Genomic DNA, 16,050 nt, shown 5'->3' on the forward strand with positions numbered 1-16,050 from the left:
GTGGAGATGGGATCTTCCCTTTTTTTTTTTTCCCTTTGTCTCCAGAGGTGGTTTTCTCCTCTGTGACTTACACAACTTTTCACAACTGGCTGGAGATGTTGTGATGACACATTGGGCTAAAGTGACACCCTCCACTGAGGTTCACAGGTCAGGCTGGAACCTGGAGAGTGCAAAGGGCTGTCCGTGTGTCCGTGTGGACTCTCCCATCCCCTCCCATGACAGGAGCTCCTCTGGTCCCCACTATCACCTCCAAAGTGAACAGCTGTTAATGATCATGGTCATGAGTCATGACATCACCGCATAGAAAGATCCTGAGTTTTATGAAATCTAGATGTCTTTAAGTCTTGGTGGAAAGGAGCCCATATTTTTACAGACTAGGAGGAGTGAGCAAGGAAAGAGTTTATTGGAGGTGATGTCTGATGAGTGTGAGAAAGTCAGGAGGAGAAAGTCTTCAGGAACTCTCTAGTGCTAATTCCTTTGCTGTTCTCTTGATTTGCAAGTTTAGATTAACGGGTTTATAGGGAGTGGTTGCTGTATAGCTAGACGAGATTAGGATCTGCTGTTAGGAGTGTAGAGGTTCTATTTTTTGTCTGCTTTATCTCAGAACCAATGAGCATTCTCTTTAAATTCATCAAAGGGAAGGTGTCCTCTTTTAAATAAGAAGTCGTTGTACTTATAACACTTCTGAGAGGCTTGTGAGGGGTGAGTATGTTACCTTGGGCAGGTTACTTGACTACTTTGTACCTTCTTTCCTCCCCTGGGAGGCTTGAGCAGGATCTAACTCAGTGTTATTAGGAGGATTAAATTAGAAAATCCAGGAGAAGCACTTAGAACAGTACCCACACTTGTTAATCTTCAACGTCAGCCATTTTTTTGTTACGATCTTTATGACAAACAGCACCCCTCTGGAAAATTTTATATTCCGTAATAGGATTAACAAAAGCATGGGGCAAAGATATTTGCCAGTAATGCTCCACAGTTTTGTGCTACATTTCTTGATTAAGAATTTTCATCTGACTGTAAGTAAGAAACCATTACCTAAGCAGGGATGAAAACTAGCTTTAAAATATGGAAGAGTTTGGGGAATTCTTGGGGAACAGGAAGCCTTTTCCAGAAGGGGCTATGAAAGACTGCTGTAAGATATGGAGGGAAGGAACTTCAAGAGAAACAACTGGGTTTACTTTTAGTCTCTGTTATCTGGGTTCTTCATCTCATGAGTGATGAGTGTTTACTCTGGACCAAGGTTTTAACCCAGAAGGGTGAATGCTCTAGTTTGAGAAATCCTTCCTGGTCTCTATGTGTTCCTTCGTTTTATTGCTTGATTGCTTGAGTTACTCTGTCAGCAAGCATCCGTTGGGCAGCTGTAGTCTGCTGGGCACGGTGCAGAGGGAGACGGAGAAGGAGACCAGCTCTGCTCCTGCCCTTGGGGAGCTGTGAGTCTAGGGCGTGGGAGACTGACATCGGCCAACAGGGCCAGCCAAGCCTTGTGAGAGGCCATGTGGTGAGGGGGGAAGATTGAGCCCTGGGGCTCGCCACCTGGGGTCTCGTCCCCAACATACCACTCCTCAGCGGTGATGCTTAACTTCCCAAGTCCTTCGTTTTCTCTAAAATGGGGTGGAGAACTGCACTGCGGAATTTGCAGAGAATACAAAATGTGCGAGCTGAAAACGCAGGGCCCTTGTTTAAAAAGTGTTGAGAATGTCCAGATGAGACCGCGGAGCATTAAGCAAACAGGGGCTTTTCTAAGTGTGGGGCCCCGGGCAGCTGCACAGGTCACGCGCATGCCCAGAAGCTGGCCTCGATGGGGACAGGCATCATACCTCCTTAGAGGGATGTTATGATGGTTCGGTGGGTCAGTAGCAATGCCTGATGGGGACACACTCAGCATTAGCTGCTGTCTCTCTCTCTAGTATTCACTCTCGTCATTAGGCAGAGCAAATTGTTAAGCAGAGGCATTTCTTTTTCCTTACTTTCTTGGTAGTAAGCGCACAACTGTGAGTTGAGTGAGGGGGGGGCTACGGGTGGCCTCTTGCCGAGGGACAGCACATGTGCGGAGTTGATGACACTGTTTGGTGTTCCATGGAAGGGGATTCCTTGCCCTACGTGCATAGAGCATCCTCATTTCTGTGTCCTCCCCTCCCATGGTGCAGTGAGCTCCAGAAAGGCCAGCACACGGCCTGGCAGGGGTAGAGACTCAGCAAGTATTTGTGGACTCGGTGAGGCCAGATAGTTCTGAATAGCTCAGTGCCTGCCCTAGCGACTGGCATGCAGCAGGTGATCGATAAACACCAAAGGGAAGGGATTGGCACCTTCCATGGCTGTTGTCTCTGCAGCCTCACGTGCTTAATGCGAGCCCGTCACGGTGAGGGGCTTTGGACAATCGGCTTATGTTTTCACTTTGGCATTGCCCTCAAGGGGCCAGAAGCCAGATCTTTCTTGATGACTAGAGATGGAACAAGCTTTTCATAGGTGGCTCTGTCTGTAAAGTGTATCTAAAATATGGGGCTCTTGGGGCGCCTGGGTGGCTCCGTTGTTAAGCGTCTGCCTTTGGCTCGAGTCATGATCCCAGGGTCCTGGGATTGAGCCCCGCATCGGGCTTCCTGTTCTGTGGGGAGCCTGCTTCTCCCTCTCCCCCTGCTGTGTTCCCTCTCTCACTGTATCTCTCTCTGTGTCAAATAAATAAAACAAATAAAATAAAATACGGGGCTCTTTTTCTGGAAAAAAAGGAAATATTCTCTTATTAGTGGAATTTTCTGACCTCAATTAAATCTAAATGTTGATTTCCATGACAAACTCTGTATATTTTAAAGTCATTTTATGCTCCTGTTGCCAGATGCTATCTGAAGAAGAATGTTTGACTTCAGTCAGTGTTGAGGGAGGAAGGCGCTGGGTCCCATGACGTTGCCGTCAAGCTGGCGGCTGGGGCTGCCCTCTCTGAGGCCTGCAGCTCCCGCTCCCAGGCTCGCTCCTGTGGCGCTCAGCCGGCCTCCGCGCCTCACTGGCTGTTGGACTCGTGGCCTCGGTTCCTCACCACTGGAGGCTGTCCACTGGGCGGCTCGCAAGTCCCGCAGACACGGGGCCAGCTTCCCCCAGAGCCAGAGGTCCCCGGGAGAGAGAGAGAGCAAGAGGCAGAGAGGACGCCAGAGCATCTTTCGTAACCTCAGAAATGACCCATTGGTGTATGTTAAGAAAAAAAGAAAAAAAGAAATGACCTGTTGGCACATCTGTCTTATTATTGGTCACAGACCACCCTGCACAAGCGACCTGCCGGCTTGTCTGGCTGGGGCAGAAGGCGTATGCATGACCGCTGCCACCATCTGGAGGGCCACAAGGCCCTGAGCCTTCCCAGCAGGGGACATCCTGGCTGGTGTGCGGGAGCCTGCTAGGAGCCCTGTTGGTGCCTAATTAATATAATACAATGATACACAATATGATAATAAAAGAAGTGAAAGTTAAGGTTGAGAAAAATGTAGTTGAGATTTTTTTTTTTAAAGATTTTATTTATTTATTTCACAGAGAGATCACAAGTAGGCAGAGGGGCAGGCAGAGAGAGGGAGAAGCAGGCTCCCTGCCGAGCAGAGAGCCCGATGCGGGCTCGATCCCAGGATCCTGAGATCATGACCTGAGCGGAAGGCAGAGGCTTAACCCATTGAGCCACCCAAGTGCCCCTGTAGTTGAGATTTTTTTTAAAGATTTTATTTATTTGAGAGAAAGAGAGCATGAGCAGGGAGGCGGGTCAGTGGGAGAAAGAGAAGCAGGCTCCCCCGCCACCCTGAGCGAGCAGGGAGCCCAATGCGGGGCTCGATCCCTGGACGCTGGGATCATGACCTGAGCGGAAGACAGACACTTAACCGACTAAGCCACCCAGGCGCCCCTAGGGGAGATAATTTTGTAATAACCGGTTTAAAAGTGTAAAGGTAAAGTCACTTTCAAGCTAAACCCTATATTGTATCCTGTGAGATGCCCCTTTGGCTAGTAGGAATTAATAACTGAATTTTGAAATTTTCTTTCAGGTGTGTTTTGACTGTGGTGCCAAGAACCCCAGCTGGGCAAGCGTGACCTACGGGGTGTTTCTCTGCATCGACTGCTCGGGGTCGCACCGGTCCCTCGGCGTTCATCTGAGTTTTATTCGGTAAGTGTGTCTTCTCTCGTCAGGGGTGGGAGTGACCCTGTGGTTTCACAGGTCTTTTCCCCCTTTTTCCTTCATGTTTGCTTTGACATCAAGTAGAACGAGAGGCTGGCTATGAGTTACAGAGAGTTAAATCTTCATAATCAGGCGAACAGGGAAAATGAATTATTTTCCGTTCAGTGACTGTTCTGTGGAGCTGTGTCGGGGACCTCAGGCCACGGTGCTGATGGCAGTCAGGATGGAGGATTCGAGACGGTCGTCTTCACCCTTTATCACCTTCTGATAGCCAGCAGCTCAGAGGAGTCTCACTGTGACAAGCTTGTGATAGAAGGGGACTGCGGGCTGCGGGTCCCCCCATGCCCCATCAGGAGCGGAGCTGTTGTTAGGGGTGAGGCGCCCTCCTTACAGCCTGGGCGCATGTCCAGTGCAGTCCTGCAGCCTGGCTCCCGGGGTCCCTGGCCTCACAAGGCCTTGGTGAGTGATCTTTGTATGAATTTTAGTGGCCATTTCAGAGGCTTATAAAAAGAAAGTCCTTCTTTTTCTGTCTGCAGAGCTGGGCTGCAGTGGCTGCTTCTGGCGAGACGTATCTTCTACCCTGTCTGGTAGCAGCCTCCGTGGGGCTTTGGTGCGTGTCCCCTTGGACACAGCCCCACAGGGGGCCGAGGTGCCCTTCTGTGAAGTAAAATAAATCGAAATCATAAAAGGATCCCTAGGGAGCCTCAGGATTTGGAAACCCAGCAAGGCCTGCACTTTAGCGCCCGTGGGCCTTGGCCAGGCCACGTGCCGCAGGGCACCCCCAAGCAGCCCTGGCCCAGCTCTCCGTTGTTGCTGACCCCCTGCAACCAGTTCGCCTGTTCCTCTGCCGCTTCTTTTTCCAGGGAATGAACCAATGAGGCAGGCAGGCTCTTTGGAATTGTGGGGAGCAGTTGTATTTTATGTAATGACTTAAGGAATATTCATACAATGTGATTACTATGAAGAGCGCTAGCTCCAGGGCCACCCGGGTGGCTTGCTCGGTGGCTCGGTCGGTAAAGTGTCTGCCTTCAGCTCAGATCATGAGCTCAGGTCCTGGGATCGAGCCCCACATCGGGCTCCCTGCTCATCAGGAGACCTGCTTCCCCCTCTCCCACTCTCCATGTTTGAGTCTTGCTGTCTCTCTCTCTCTGTCAAATAAATAAAATAAAATCTTTAAAGAAATAAGTAAAATCTTTTTTAAAAAGAGCTTGAGTTCCTGTAAGATAAAACCAATTATAATTTGTGATGAGATATTTTATATGATGGCATAAAAACTGTGTAGTAAAAATAATAGCTTAATTTTCTTTTTTAATGTATTAACTTAAAAAACCCTTTCCTGTTGTACTTTCATGAGTTCTTTTTTCAGAAATCAGTCCATAGAGGCATGATGGACTAAATATTTATAGCTTTATGGCTATATAACTCCATAAGTAATTAATTAGAAAAGGGAGGTCTTTTGTGTGTTCTTCCTGGTTTCAGAGTATCTATCCATGACTTGTCTTTTCTTTTTTCTTAGAGATGCTGGTCCCAGAATAATTTAAATACACTACCCTATTCTTGTCTCTTTTTTTTTAATGTTGAGGTATTTACTTGCCAAGGCAAGTTTCTTTTTTTTTTTCTTTTTAAGATGTTATTTATTTATTTGTCAGATGGAGATCACAAGTAGGCAGAGAAGCAGGCAGAGAGAGAGAAAGGGAAACAGGCTCCCTGCTGAGCAAAGAGCCTGATGCGGTGCCCGAGGACCACGACCCAAGCTGAAGGCAGAGGCCTTAACCCACTGAGCCACCCAGGCACCCGCAAGTTTCTTTTTAATATCCTAGCCCCCACCCCTGTCCAGCCCTGGGTTGGTTGAACGCAAGACAATATATAATCATATATAATCGGCTGGCTTCCTTTGTTCTTCCTTTTTTCCTCTCTGCCAAGTCCCGCCCATTGTAACGTGGCCCTCCCTTTGCCTCACCACCAAAGCACACCTCCAGTTTAAACCATTCCAGGAAATCTGACGTGTTCCCGGGTGAGGGAAGGACTGACCCGGTGAGTAAAGGACCAACCGGAAGCCTAATGGGCCTGGACAGCAGGCTTGGACCCGCAGGCTTAATGACTAGCCTTTAAAAAGTCAGATAAATATAACTATGAATCACAATGTTTATAAATGATTCAGAAACGTTGTTAAAAAGTCCTGTGGAGCTGGAGGGCAGCAGTCTAGGAGCTGGGCAAGAGTAAGTCAAGGATGATAAGGCTCGTGTTTTTGTTTTGAGAAGGTAGATGTTTGCTCTTCGAACATTTTTTATGGGTTAAAACAGTTACAAACACTAGCTCCGTGGGGAAAAAAAAATCCAAGCAGCCCCAAAGTTTATAAAGTGAGAAGTGAAAAGTTCTTCCTCTGAATTCCTTTCTCCTCTTCCTCTCCTCACCTGCTAGACACACACACAGACACCGGTGCTCCCTGGCCTGCCCTCCAGGCATTAACAGAATAACAGTTTGGCTTGGGTGGAATGTTTATTTAAATGGAGATTTGGGGGATTTTTTTTGTTTGTTTTTTTTTAAGTATAATTTTAAGTCAGTAATTTTACAAAGGAAAAAATTTATGAACTGTTGCTTTTGCCAACCAGCAAGGGAAAAGTGGGTTAGACATCCACGGAAATGACCAGCTGCCACTTGGAGCAGGGCCCACGTAATGGGACTGGCCCCAGCCCACCGCCTCCTGCGGCTTGACCAACTCTGCGCCTCGGCCCCCAGGGCAGCTGTGCCTCACCACGTGGCTCCTCTCCCTCCAGCTCTGTCTCTTCTCAAGTTCGCTGTTAAGTACTTCTTGAGCTTATAAGGTGAATGGAATCTAGTCCTCCCTGCAGTAGGCTTAAATAGAGCATGAACAAGAGGACAGACCGTCAGGTACACCCAAGACAGGGAAACAGCACCACCTCTACCTGTTTTGTGATGGGAGCGTAGGAAGGCGACGCCTCCCATGGCCTTCTGTTGAGCAGTCAGGCGGGTTACAATCAGCCGTTCCGGGCTTGTCCACGAGGAAACGGCTAGATTAATTGTGGTAAATGGATAAAAGGCCATTTAAATTTTTTCATTATGTGATAACTTTGTCATGTTTATTTGGTGAGATGCCTTCTGATTTCTAAAATCTATTTCAATGTTCTACTTAACGAAAAAATACTGCGTTTGGCAACCATTAGTGAAGCTAATTCATGCAGGGTTTTTTATTTTATTTTGTTTTATTTTATTTTATTTTATTTGTGAAAGAGAGAGAGAGAGCAAGTGAGCATGAGGTGGCTATTGCCTTAAAAATAACATTCTAGGGGCGCCTGGGTGGCTCAGTGGGTTAAGCCTCTGCCTTTGGCTCAGGTCATGGTCTCAGGGTCCTGGGATCGAGCCCCACATCAGGCTCCCAGCTCAGTGGGGAGCCTGCTTCCCCGCCTGTCTCTCTGCCTGCTTGTGATCTCTGTCTGTCAAATAAATACATAAAATCTTTTAAAAAATTAACGAGAAAAACATTCTACCATTTACAAAGGGTAAGCAACATAAAGAGGCATAGAAATGAGGACACGGAAGATAGCATAAAAGAACTTCGGTGAATCTGAAGCCTCTTTCCTTCCTACCTTCCCATGTTGTACGGGGTACTTTACCTACAGCCGTTAAAAAATGTCCACATTCCTTTGCAGTTAGTGTGGGACAGGCTGTTGTTGAATACGGAACAGCCTTGCTTTTAGTTCATACCTATCTATGGGTTCTGTACAAATACCTTCTAACATTGTTGTCCTATTGTATCTTGCTTTACAGTGATGAGTTGGTGAAATTTATTATTGAGAAATACAGCTATTGCCTTTCCCTTGCCCTGATCTGGTCTCAGGTTGCAGATAAGTAGGGCATAACGTGTGGTCGGGGAGAAGACACTCAGAGTTTTCCCTTTAAGAACACTGAATCCTGGGGCGCCTGGGTGGCTCAGTGGGTTAAGCCGCTGCCTTCGGCTCAGGTCTTGATCCCAGGGTTCTGGGATCAAGCCCCGCATCGGGCTCTCTGCTCGGCAAGGAGCCTGCTTCCTCCTCTCTCTCTGCCTGCCTCTCTGCCTGCTTGTGATCTCTGTCAAATAAATAAATTTTTTTAAAAAAATTATAAAAAAAAAAAAAAAAGAACACTGAATCCTGAGTTTTCTCCCCTCCCTGATGGTGGTGACAATGGGTAGGTCCCTTTCACCCTGGGTAGTTCCCTTTCACCGGGTGAGAAGGCTGTGAGCATCCCCAGACACTCCCGTTACGGGTCACACTGGACAAGTGGAGAGCTGATCGGAAAAATCCGGAACATCTATTTTGAGCAGAGACACGTTACCGATTTTTAGATCAGAAGCCACTGAGGATGCGAGGCTGAGTCAGTGGTTCTGCCGGCCCCGGGAAGCTTGTCGTGTGCCTGCACCCTAGGATTAAAGCTGGAGTCCGTGCGGCGCAGGGTGCTGCTAGTGGGGCCGGGCCTGTCTGTGGTCAGGTGTGGAGGGGAGCCGGCGGCTGGCCCACCGGAGACCTGGCTGCTAGGAAGGGCGAGAGGGGCCAGGAGCTGCGGGCACAGCTGTCGTGTGCCATGTAGGCCCAGCGTCCCGTGTCACTGTTCCCACAAACTTAGAAGTCTTCAGGATCCTCAAAATCACAGAACTCTTTCTTTTCAAGGTTTAGTGGCTGGATGCTGGGGCGAAATGTGTTAACATTTGCAAATATTCTTTCCATCTAGATCTACAGAGCTGGACTCCAGCTGGTCTTGGTTTCAGCTGCGATGCATGCAGGTTGGAGGAAATGCTAACGCGGTAAGCTCACTGCAGATGTGCCGCTTCGCTTCGTGTGTAAATACGTGTTAGCCTAGAAAGGAAGCTTGGTGTTTGCATGTACGAGCTTGGGGACCCTACTGGCTAGCAAAGGCTGGGGGCGCTTGGCAGTGGGTGGCCCTGGTGACTTGTTTTTCCCCACATTGTGAAATACCCAGTCCACACGAAGCCCTGGGCTAGGCACGGGGATATAGTGACAAGCAAGACAAACGCGATCCCCGTTTTTAATTTAGTAATTTCTGGGTAAAATAAAAAAAAAAAACTTTTTAAGTGTCCGATTAACTTATAGTTTTACAAAAGCAGACTTCCTTAACCCCCTTTACAGATCTAAATAAGGATCCTCAAATCTGTAAAACTTGATTTACAAATTCGGTTTATCTGATGAATCAAGTTGTGTTGCTCATACAGGTTTTTAGAACGCCTGCCTGAATTACAATATGAATTCTGTAATTCATGTCCGTGTTTGGACCCTTATGAGCTTGTTGAACAGTCTCCTCTAGTTGTTTCAACTTTTGTTTTACCGCCTTGTTCATGCCGCAGTCTCTGTGAAGAGAGAGTTCTGCACAAGGTGAAGGTCAGTGTAGCTCCTAACTGATTCCACTTAGTGGAATTCCAGTGGAAATGAATTTCTCATGACCTAAAAGCAGTCCAGAGTGGAGAGAGTCCGCCAGCGTAACAAAATAATCAGAACGATCGCGGTCCTTTAACAGAGGCACAAAGGGCCAGTGAGTCTCGTGTCCGGCTTTACTGAGATATTAACATGGCACGTGTGGAAGGCATTCCTTTTACAAGAAAAAGTTTGTATTAGATTGTGCGGTTTACATTATTTTTGTAAATTATGTGACTCAATTACTTTTGTTTTCACTAGTATTTTCCCAAAAAATCCCTCCCGACAGGAAGTACTGTTTTCGGTCACGTGTTAAATTTAATGCAGTATTGCTGCTAATCCGTATGTTTTCCTCCACAGTCTTCCTTTTTCCATCAGCACGGCTGTACCACCAGTGACACCAACGCCAAGTACAACAGTCGCGCTGCCCAGCTCTATCGGGAGAGAATCAAGTCACTAGCGTCCCAGGCGACACGGAAGCACGGCACCGACGTAAGTCACCGGCGGGTTGGATCTTCTTCTTCAGATCAGATGACATATATTTCAGTAGAAAAAGTGATTTTAACCATCCCAGACAGTAAAACTTTCTGACAGGATTCTCTTGCAAGGACACAACCTATAGCTGATTCTCATTGTTCGTGGGAGTTGTGCGCTGCGAGGTTGCTGTGAGTCCTGAGTTAGGAAATGCCAGAGCATCACTCCTAGGGGAGCTAGAGGGCGAGGTCCCAAGGGCTTCTGGTCAGGACATTTCCATCAACGGATAAATACGTGGCCTTATTTCACGTGTGATTCTGCTTAAGGACACCTTATTGCGTATATTATGTAGCTAAATACATATTGATTATTATTATACATATACATATACATATAATATATATATACATATATTATACATATTATACATTATTATACATATGATTATAATAATACATATTATTATTATTATATCAATTATATTGATATAATAATAGTTGATAGATAAGAGATACAATTTAATATATTACTAATATATAATTATTGGCTCATGGACATTGAACTTGCTGCCCACAGACTGTATAGGACCTGGGCCTAAATGAAGCTTGCCTAACACTGTATTTTCTCTGTAAGGCACATCATGGGCTCCCTGTGGCTAGGAGGCCTAGGTGGGATTTAGCACTAGACTTAGGGGCCATTCTAGACAGTGAAATCACCAACAAAAATGTGCAAAATGTGGTATTAAATAGACCTCAAAAAGGACAATTATTTACAGTTGGAGAGCTAAAGCAGGAAGACAGAGCATCACCTTGCTCCATCTCAGCCGGGAATGGGTACCTTGGGTGGCTCAAATTCTTTGCTGGTTCGCACACCTGTGAAAGGACCACAGAGATGTCTCAAGCATTGATTTGGGGGTTACAAGGAAATTGTGGCAAGAAGGTGAATTTGCAAATATGGAAGCCACTGTTGATGAGGATTGACCGCACTTTGGAACCCGCACTTAGAAATTAAGCGCTCGATCTTTCCTATTCAGAAACAGCTTGTGAATCTGGTACTTGACATCCTCAAGGACTGGATGCAGAAATTACTAGATTGCTACATCACTAAAATGTGCTCAGGGGCGCTGGAGGACTGTTACTGACTGTGTAGGAGTGGAAAGTACCGATCTTTAGCAAACAGATCTCTAGAAAGGGAGTGAGACTATTAGATAAAACCTTTTAAAGCCAGGGAAAGGGCTAAGCAGTGCTCTATGTTCTAGCTGTGGCTGGATAGCTGCGTGGTTCCGCCTTCGACCCCTCCACCAAAAGAGGAAGATTTTTTTGCCTCTCATGCTTCTCCTGAGGTATGTAGTATCTTTTATAGAATTTTAAAGTATGCTTACTCTCACATTTATAAAGGGTGTGTGTTTAAATGTCTCACTTAGGACACAGGCTAAGCTGCTGTATAATAACCCTGAAACATTTCTATCTTAAACAAGATAGAAATTAATTTCCATCCGTGGTTCTGAAGTCAGCTGTGCAGGACTAATCGAGGGAGGGATCTGTTTGGCTCTTCTCCACATGTTGGCTTCCATCTCAGGGTCCAAAGCGTCTGTTGCAGCTCAGGACCTTTCGCAGCAGGGGGAGTGGGGCAAGCATCTAGGAAAGCTAGTGCCCCATCCTTCTACTAAAAGAATGTAGACGTGGCACACATCTCTTCCGCTCACATCCTCATAGCCAGAACTTAGTTGTACATTGATACCTAGGAGCCAGGGAGGCTGAGAAATCATTTCCAGTAGTCTGCCACAGTTCAGTTGAGAACTATGGAACTGACAAAGAATGAAAACTTTTTTTTTTTTAAGAATTTTTATTTACTTATTTGAGACAGAAAGAGAGCATGAGGGGTGGGGGAGGGGCAGAGAGAAAGAGAGGAGAAGCAGAGCTCCTGCTGAGCTAGGAGCCTAACGTGGGGCTCGATCCCAGGACCCCAAGATTGTGACCCAAGCTGAAGGCAGACATCCTATCAACTGAGCCACACCCCCCAGGTACCCAAAACTTTTTTTTTAAGATTTAATTAAGAGCATGTGACTGGGTGGGGGAGGGGCAGAGGGAGAGAGAATCTCAAGCAGACTCCGTGCTGAGCGTTGAGCATGATGGGGGCTCAGTTTCATAGCCCTAAGACCATGACCTGAGCCAAAATCAAGAATTGGATGCTGAACTGACTGAGCCACCCAGTCACCCCTAAATCCACATTTTAATAGGGGCTTGAATCTCACTGTCCCAGTTTAGCTGTATACAGAGTGTATCTCAAGGCTCTTATACTAATGAAGCCAGGGGTAGGGTGTCCGAGGGTCTCCATCAGTTAAGTATCCAAGTCTGGATCTCATCTCAGGTCTTGGTCTCAGGGTTGTGAGTTCAAGCCCCGAATCAGGCTCCCTATTTAAACAAAAGAATGAAGTCAGGACTGGTGCGAGGAATTGGGAGCTGGCCCCGAGTGAGCCTCCAGTAAATGCGGCCAGAACCATTGTCTTGGTGTTGTGGTCTGATGGGAGCAACGATAATCACCCCCACATCACAAAGAGGGGAACATAAGGCCTCCACAGCCTAAAATATTTCCTGAGTGGCCCTTTTGGGAAATGTGTGCAGGCGCCTGGCTTAGAGCCCCAGATGTCTGTTCACTGCCCTCCCTCCTCCCAGTCCCACCGGGGAGGGCGCACGGTTACTTAACTGCTGTGCAACCCATTCTTGAACCAGTTTTCAAGTACAGACATGAAATCGCTGTCGCTTGATTTTTTTTTTGTTCTTATAATGTGCGCGTACAGGTTCATTGACAGAGTTGGTAGTTACTAGAAGTAGTTATCAACAGGAAACCAAAAGAAATGGTGAGGTAATCTGTCACATTCTGCAGTGCCTGTTTAAGACGAGACAGGGAGAGAGTACTCAGTGGTAGTAGCTGGGAAGTGTTGTCATGTAAATGACAGGCTAAAAGGAGGAGAGAGGGGAACGTCTGATGTGGACGAGCACTGGAATTCATATTAGCATGAACTCACGTTTGTTCTAGCGTGTCTCTCCGTGCGCACACGCACACATGCAGACACACAGTGGAGCACTGATGACAAATGTGTGTGTCCCTGGGTGAGCACACACACAGATGTAGTACCAGGCTCTTGTCCACCGGGAGGCCCTGAGACACCCACACCCCCTCTCGATTTCTAAGCGCCACAAGGAACTGGGGCTACTGGTGGAGAAAAGGCAGACTCTAGGACCGGGGCTGCTGGGGCAGCTGAGCCTGGAGCATCTTGGCGTGCGCGAGAGTAAGGAAGTGCTGGGTGGAGGGGCTGGGAGATAGAGGAGGGTGTGTCTGAAGGACTCAGGAACCAACTGGAAAGCGATCCCAGTGGTCAAAGCTGGAACAGTTTCAACAACAAAATAGATAATGACCATTTGGATTATAATCCAAAGAATAAAATAAATATCCACGCGTCTACACTAATATAAATAGATGATTGAATAAATAAATGAAGAGAAGGGACGATCTTCCCTAGAGAAGAATCAATCATGTGTGCGTAGACACTCTGCCTTTCAGGAGGCCCCCTCCCCTTGAGTGCAGGCCACACTTGGTGACTCGCTTCCCAAGTCTAGGGGTTGGGAAGGGGAAAGTGGTAACTTCACCAGAGAAAAGCCCAGCAGGCACCACCTGTTTATCCATGATTTGGTGACCATAATTGAAGTATCATTAACACATAGTGTTACATTAGTTTCACATATACAATGTAAAGATTCAGCAACTCTGTACATTAATTACCCAGTGCTCATCTAGATAAGTGTGCTCTCGGGGCACCTGGGTGGCTCAGTCGGTTAAGTGCCTGACTCTTGGTTTCAGCTAGGTCATGATCTCATGGGTCATGGGATCGAGCCCCGCATCAGGCTTCTTGCCTGGTGGGGAGACTGCTTGAGGTTCTGTCTCTCTCTCTCCCTCTGCCCCTCCCTCTGTATGTGCACGCTTTCTCTCTATATATATAATAAATACATAAATCTTTTTTAAAAAAGAATACATTTTGATTTTTAAAAATGTTTTAATTTTTAATTTTTTAAATATTATCTTTCCTTCCCACTAATCTGGGTACTTAGAAGGTGACTATTAAATTATTAGCTTTTCCCCCCACTTTGTTTCGCGGACTTGTCTTACTTTGCTTACTGTTGACTTTTCTCACCTTGCTGCAGGCGGCGAGCGGCACAGGGTGGGCCTCAGCACAGCCAGAAGCATCTTTGCCACCTCGGGACGTGGAAACCACTCCGGCTCATAACGAAGGTAGTCTTCAGGACTGTCCTGTAATGCTCTCCTTTGGTTTGATGGCTGCTATGGAACTATTAGAAAATAAGACCCTTGGGGTGCCTGGGTGGTGCAGTGAGTTGAGCGTCCGCCTCTTGGTTTCGGCTCAGGTCATGATCTCCGGGTCATGAGATCGAGCCCCGCATCGGGCTCCACAGTCAGTGCAGAATCTGCTGAGATTCTCTCTCCCTCTCCCTCTGCCCTTCCCGCTCGTGTCCTTTGTCTCTCTAAAATAAATAAATCAACCTAAGAAAGAAAGGAAATAAAATCCTTGTATTTCATGAGGAAACTTGCCCCGGTAGATTATATAGTGGGGAAACAAAATTACTGAACAGGGAATCTGATCTCACTTCTATAAAAAAAAAACTGAAAAAAAACATACACACACAGAAAACATTCCAGAAGGTACATACCAAATTGTAAACTGGAGAACGAAATTACTGAATGAATCACTTTTACCTTCAACTTGATACAGCTGTGACGTGAGTGAGCTTTTGTGATGAGTGTATGTTACTGCCATACTCAGAAAACAAGATTTCAATTTTAAAAACGATCCTGTAAATAGTTGGTATCTAATGACTTGCATTTTGTGGTTTTATTATGGGATTTTTAACATTAATTAATTTATTTCTTTATTTTAAAGATTTCATTTATTTACGTGTGAGAGAGAGACCAAGAGAGCATGAGCAGGAGGGGTAGAGGGAGAGGGAGAGAGAGAATCTCAAGCAGAGCCGGATAAAGGGCTCGATCCCAGGACCCTGAGATCATGACCTGAGCCGAAGCAAGCGTCAAACACTCAACTGACTGAGCCCCCCCGGACGCTCCGGGATTATATATATAAATGATATACTTATATCAGTTGCTTGCATTTTAGAAAATCACTTAGGTGATAAGAGTAACAAGGATCAAGACATCAACTTTTTCCGTCCTAAGACTGAACACTTTTGTCAGCCAGAAAGTTCGTGTGAATTAACAGCTCTGTTTCACAACTGTGCAGGAAACCCCTGGGTTCTGGAGCCAGGAGTGTGGGCTGGTATACTGAGCCTGGAACTACTTTTGGGGACCTCGTGTAATAGGAAGGACCAAATACTCAACCAGCTCTATGACCAAGATTCTTATTGAGAAACTTTCTGGCAAGGGTCTTGCCGGAGGGTTGGCGAGTACCTAGTATTTATCAAGAAGAGCGTCCTAGAAAAGTGGTCATTCAGGTCTCTGGGAGAGTGGGATTGGGAGCATGCTGGAAGAAAAACTCACTTCATTGGTATTGAATTCTAGGTATAAGGGTAGGAACGTCTGAGATGCCATCAAATAGCAGATTTTAGGATGACTGTTTTTAATGTTACTACTGGTCTTAGGAGTCGACCTATCAGCAAACCAGGAGGGGAACATTTTGCCTCCTGGGGAACAGTGAATGGAGCTGGGACAAGTGTTGAGCGTTTTGGAAAAAACAATAAAGCAGAATTCCTTCTTTACTCTTTACATCATCCTAAATTCAGTCAGATCAAAAATTTAAACATAAACATGAAAATACGAGGTACTAAAAGAAACACGGTACTAAAAGAAACACGGGTGAGGCTTTTCTTGTCACCCTGGGAGGGGGAAGTCCTTCTACGCATATGCAAGCCTCGTGAGAAGAGATTAGCAAATCTTTTACAAATACAACATTTCTGTTCTGAAGAAATGCTTTAAAGACAA

The 16,050-nt window shown here is 46.3% G+C and overlaps 1 protein-coding gene across 1 annotated transcript in view; it reads left to right on the plus strand.

Annotated features, from left to right (window-relative positions):
- Positions 1-16,050, plus strand: part of LOC111157608 (ADP ribosylation factor GTPase activating protein 3) — a 49,256-nt gene that overhangs the window by 3,393 nt on the left and 29,813 nt on the right. The window contains exons 3-7 of the mRNA XM_022519166.1: positions 4,014-4,132; positions 8,873-8,945; positions 9,931-10,062; positions 11,303-11,386; positions 14,247-14,334. Of these exons, the coding sequence (XP_022374874.1) occupies positions 4,014-4,132; positions 8,873-8,945; positions 9,931-10,062; positions 11,303-11,386; positions 14,247-14,334 (496 nt within the window). The remainder of the gene's footprint in view (positions 1-4,013; positions 4,133-8,872; positions 8,946-9,930; positions 10,063-11,302; positions 11,387-14,246; positions 14,335-16,050) is intronic.

The sequence above is a fragment of the Enhydra lutris genome, unplaced genomic scaffold, assembly GCF_002288905.1.
Source record: "Enhydra lutris kenyoni isolate GAN:26980312 unplaced genomic scaffold, ASM228890v2 scaffoldscaffold55, whole genome shotgun sequence".
In the NCBI taxonomy this organism is placed as follows: domain Eukaryota; kingdom Metazoa; phylum Chordata; class Mammalia; order Carnivora; family Mustelidae; genus Enhydra; species Enhydra lutris.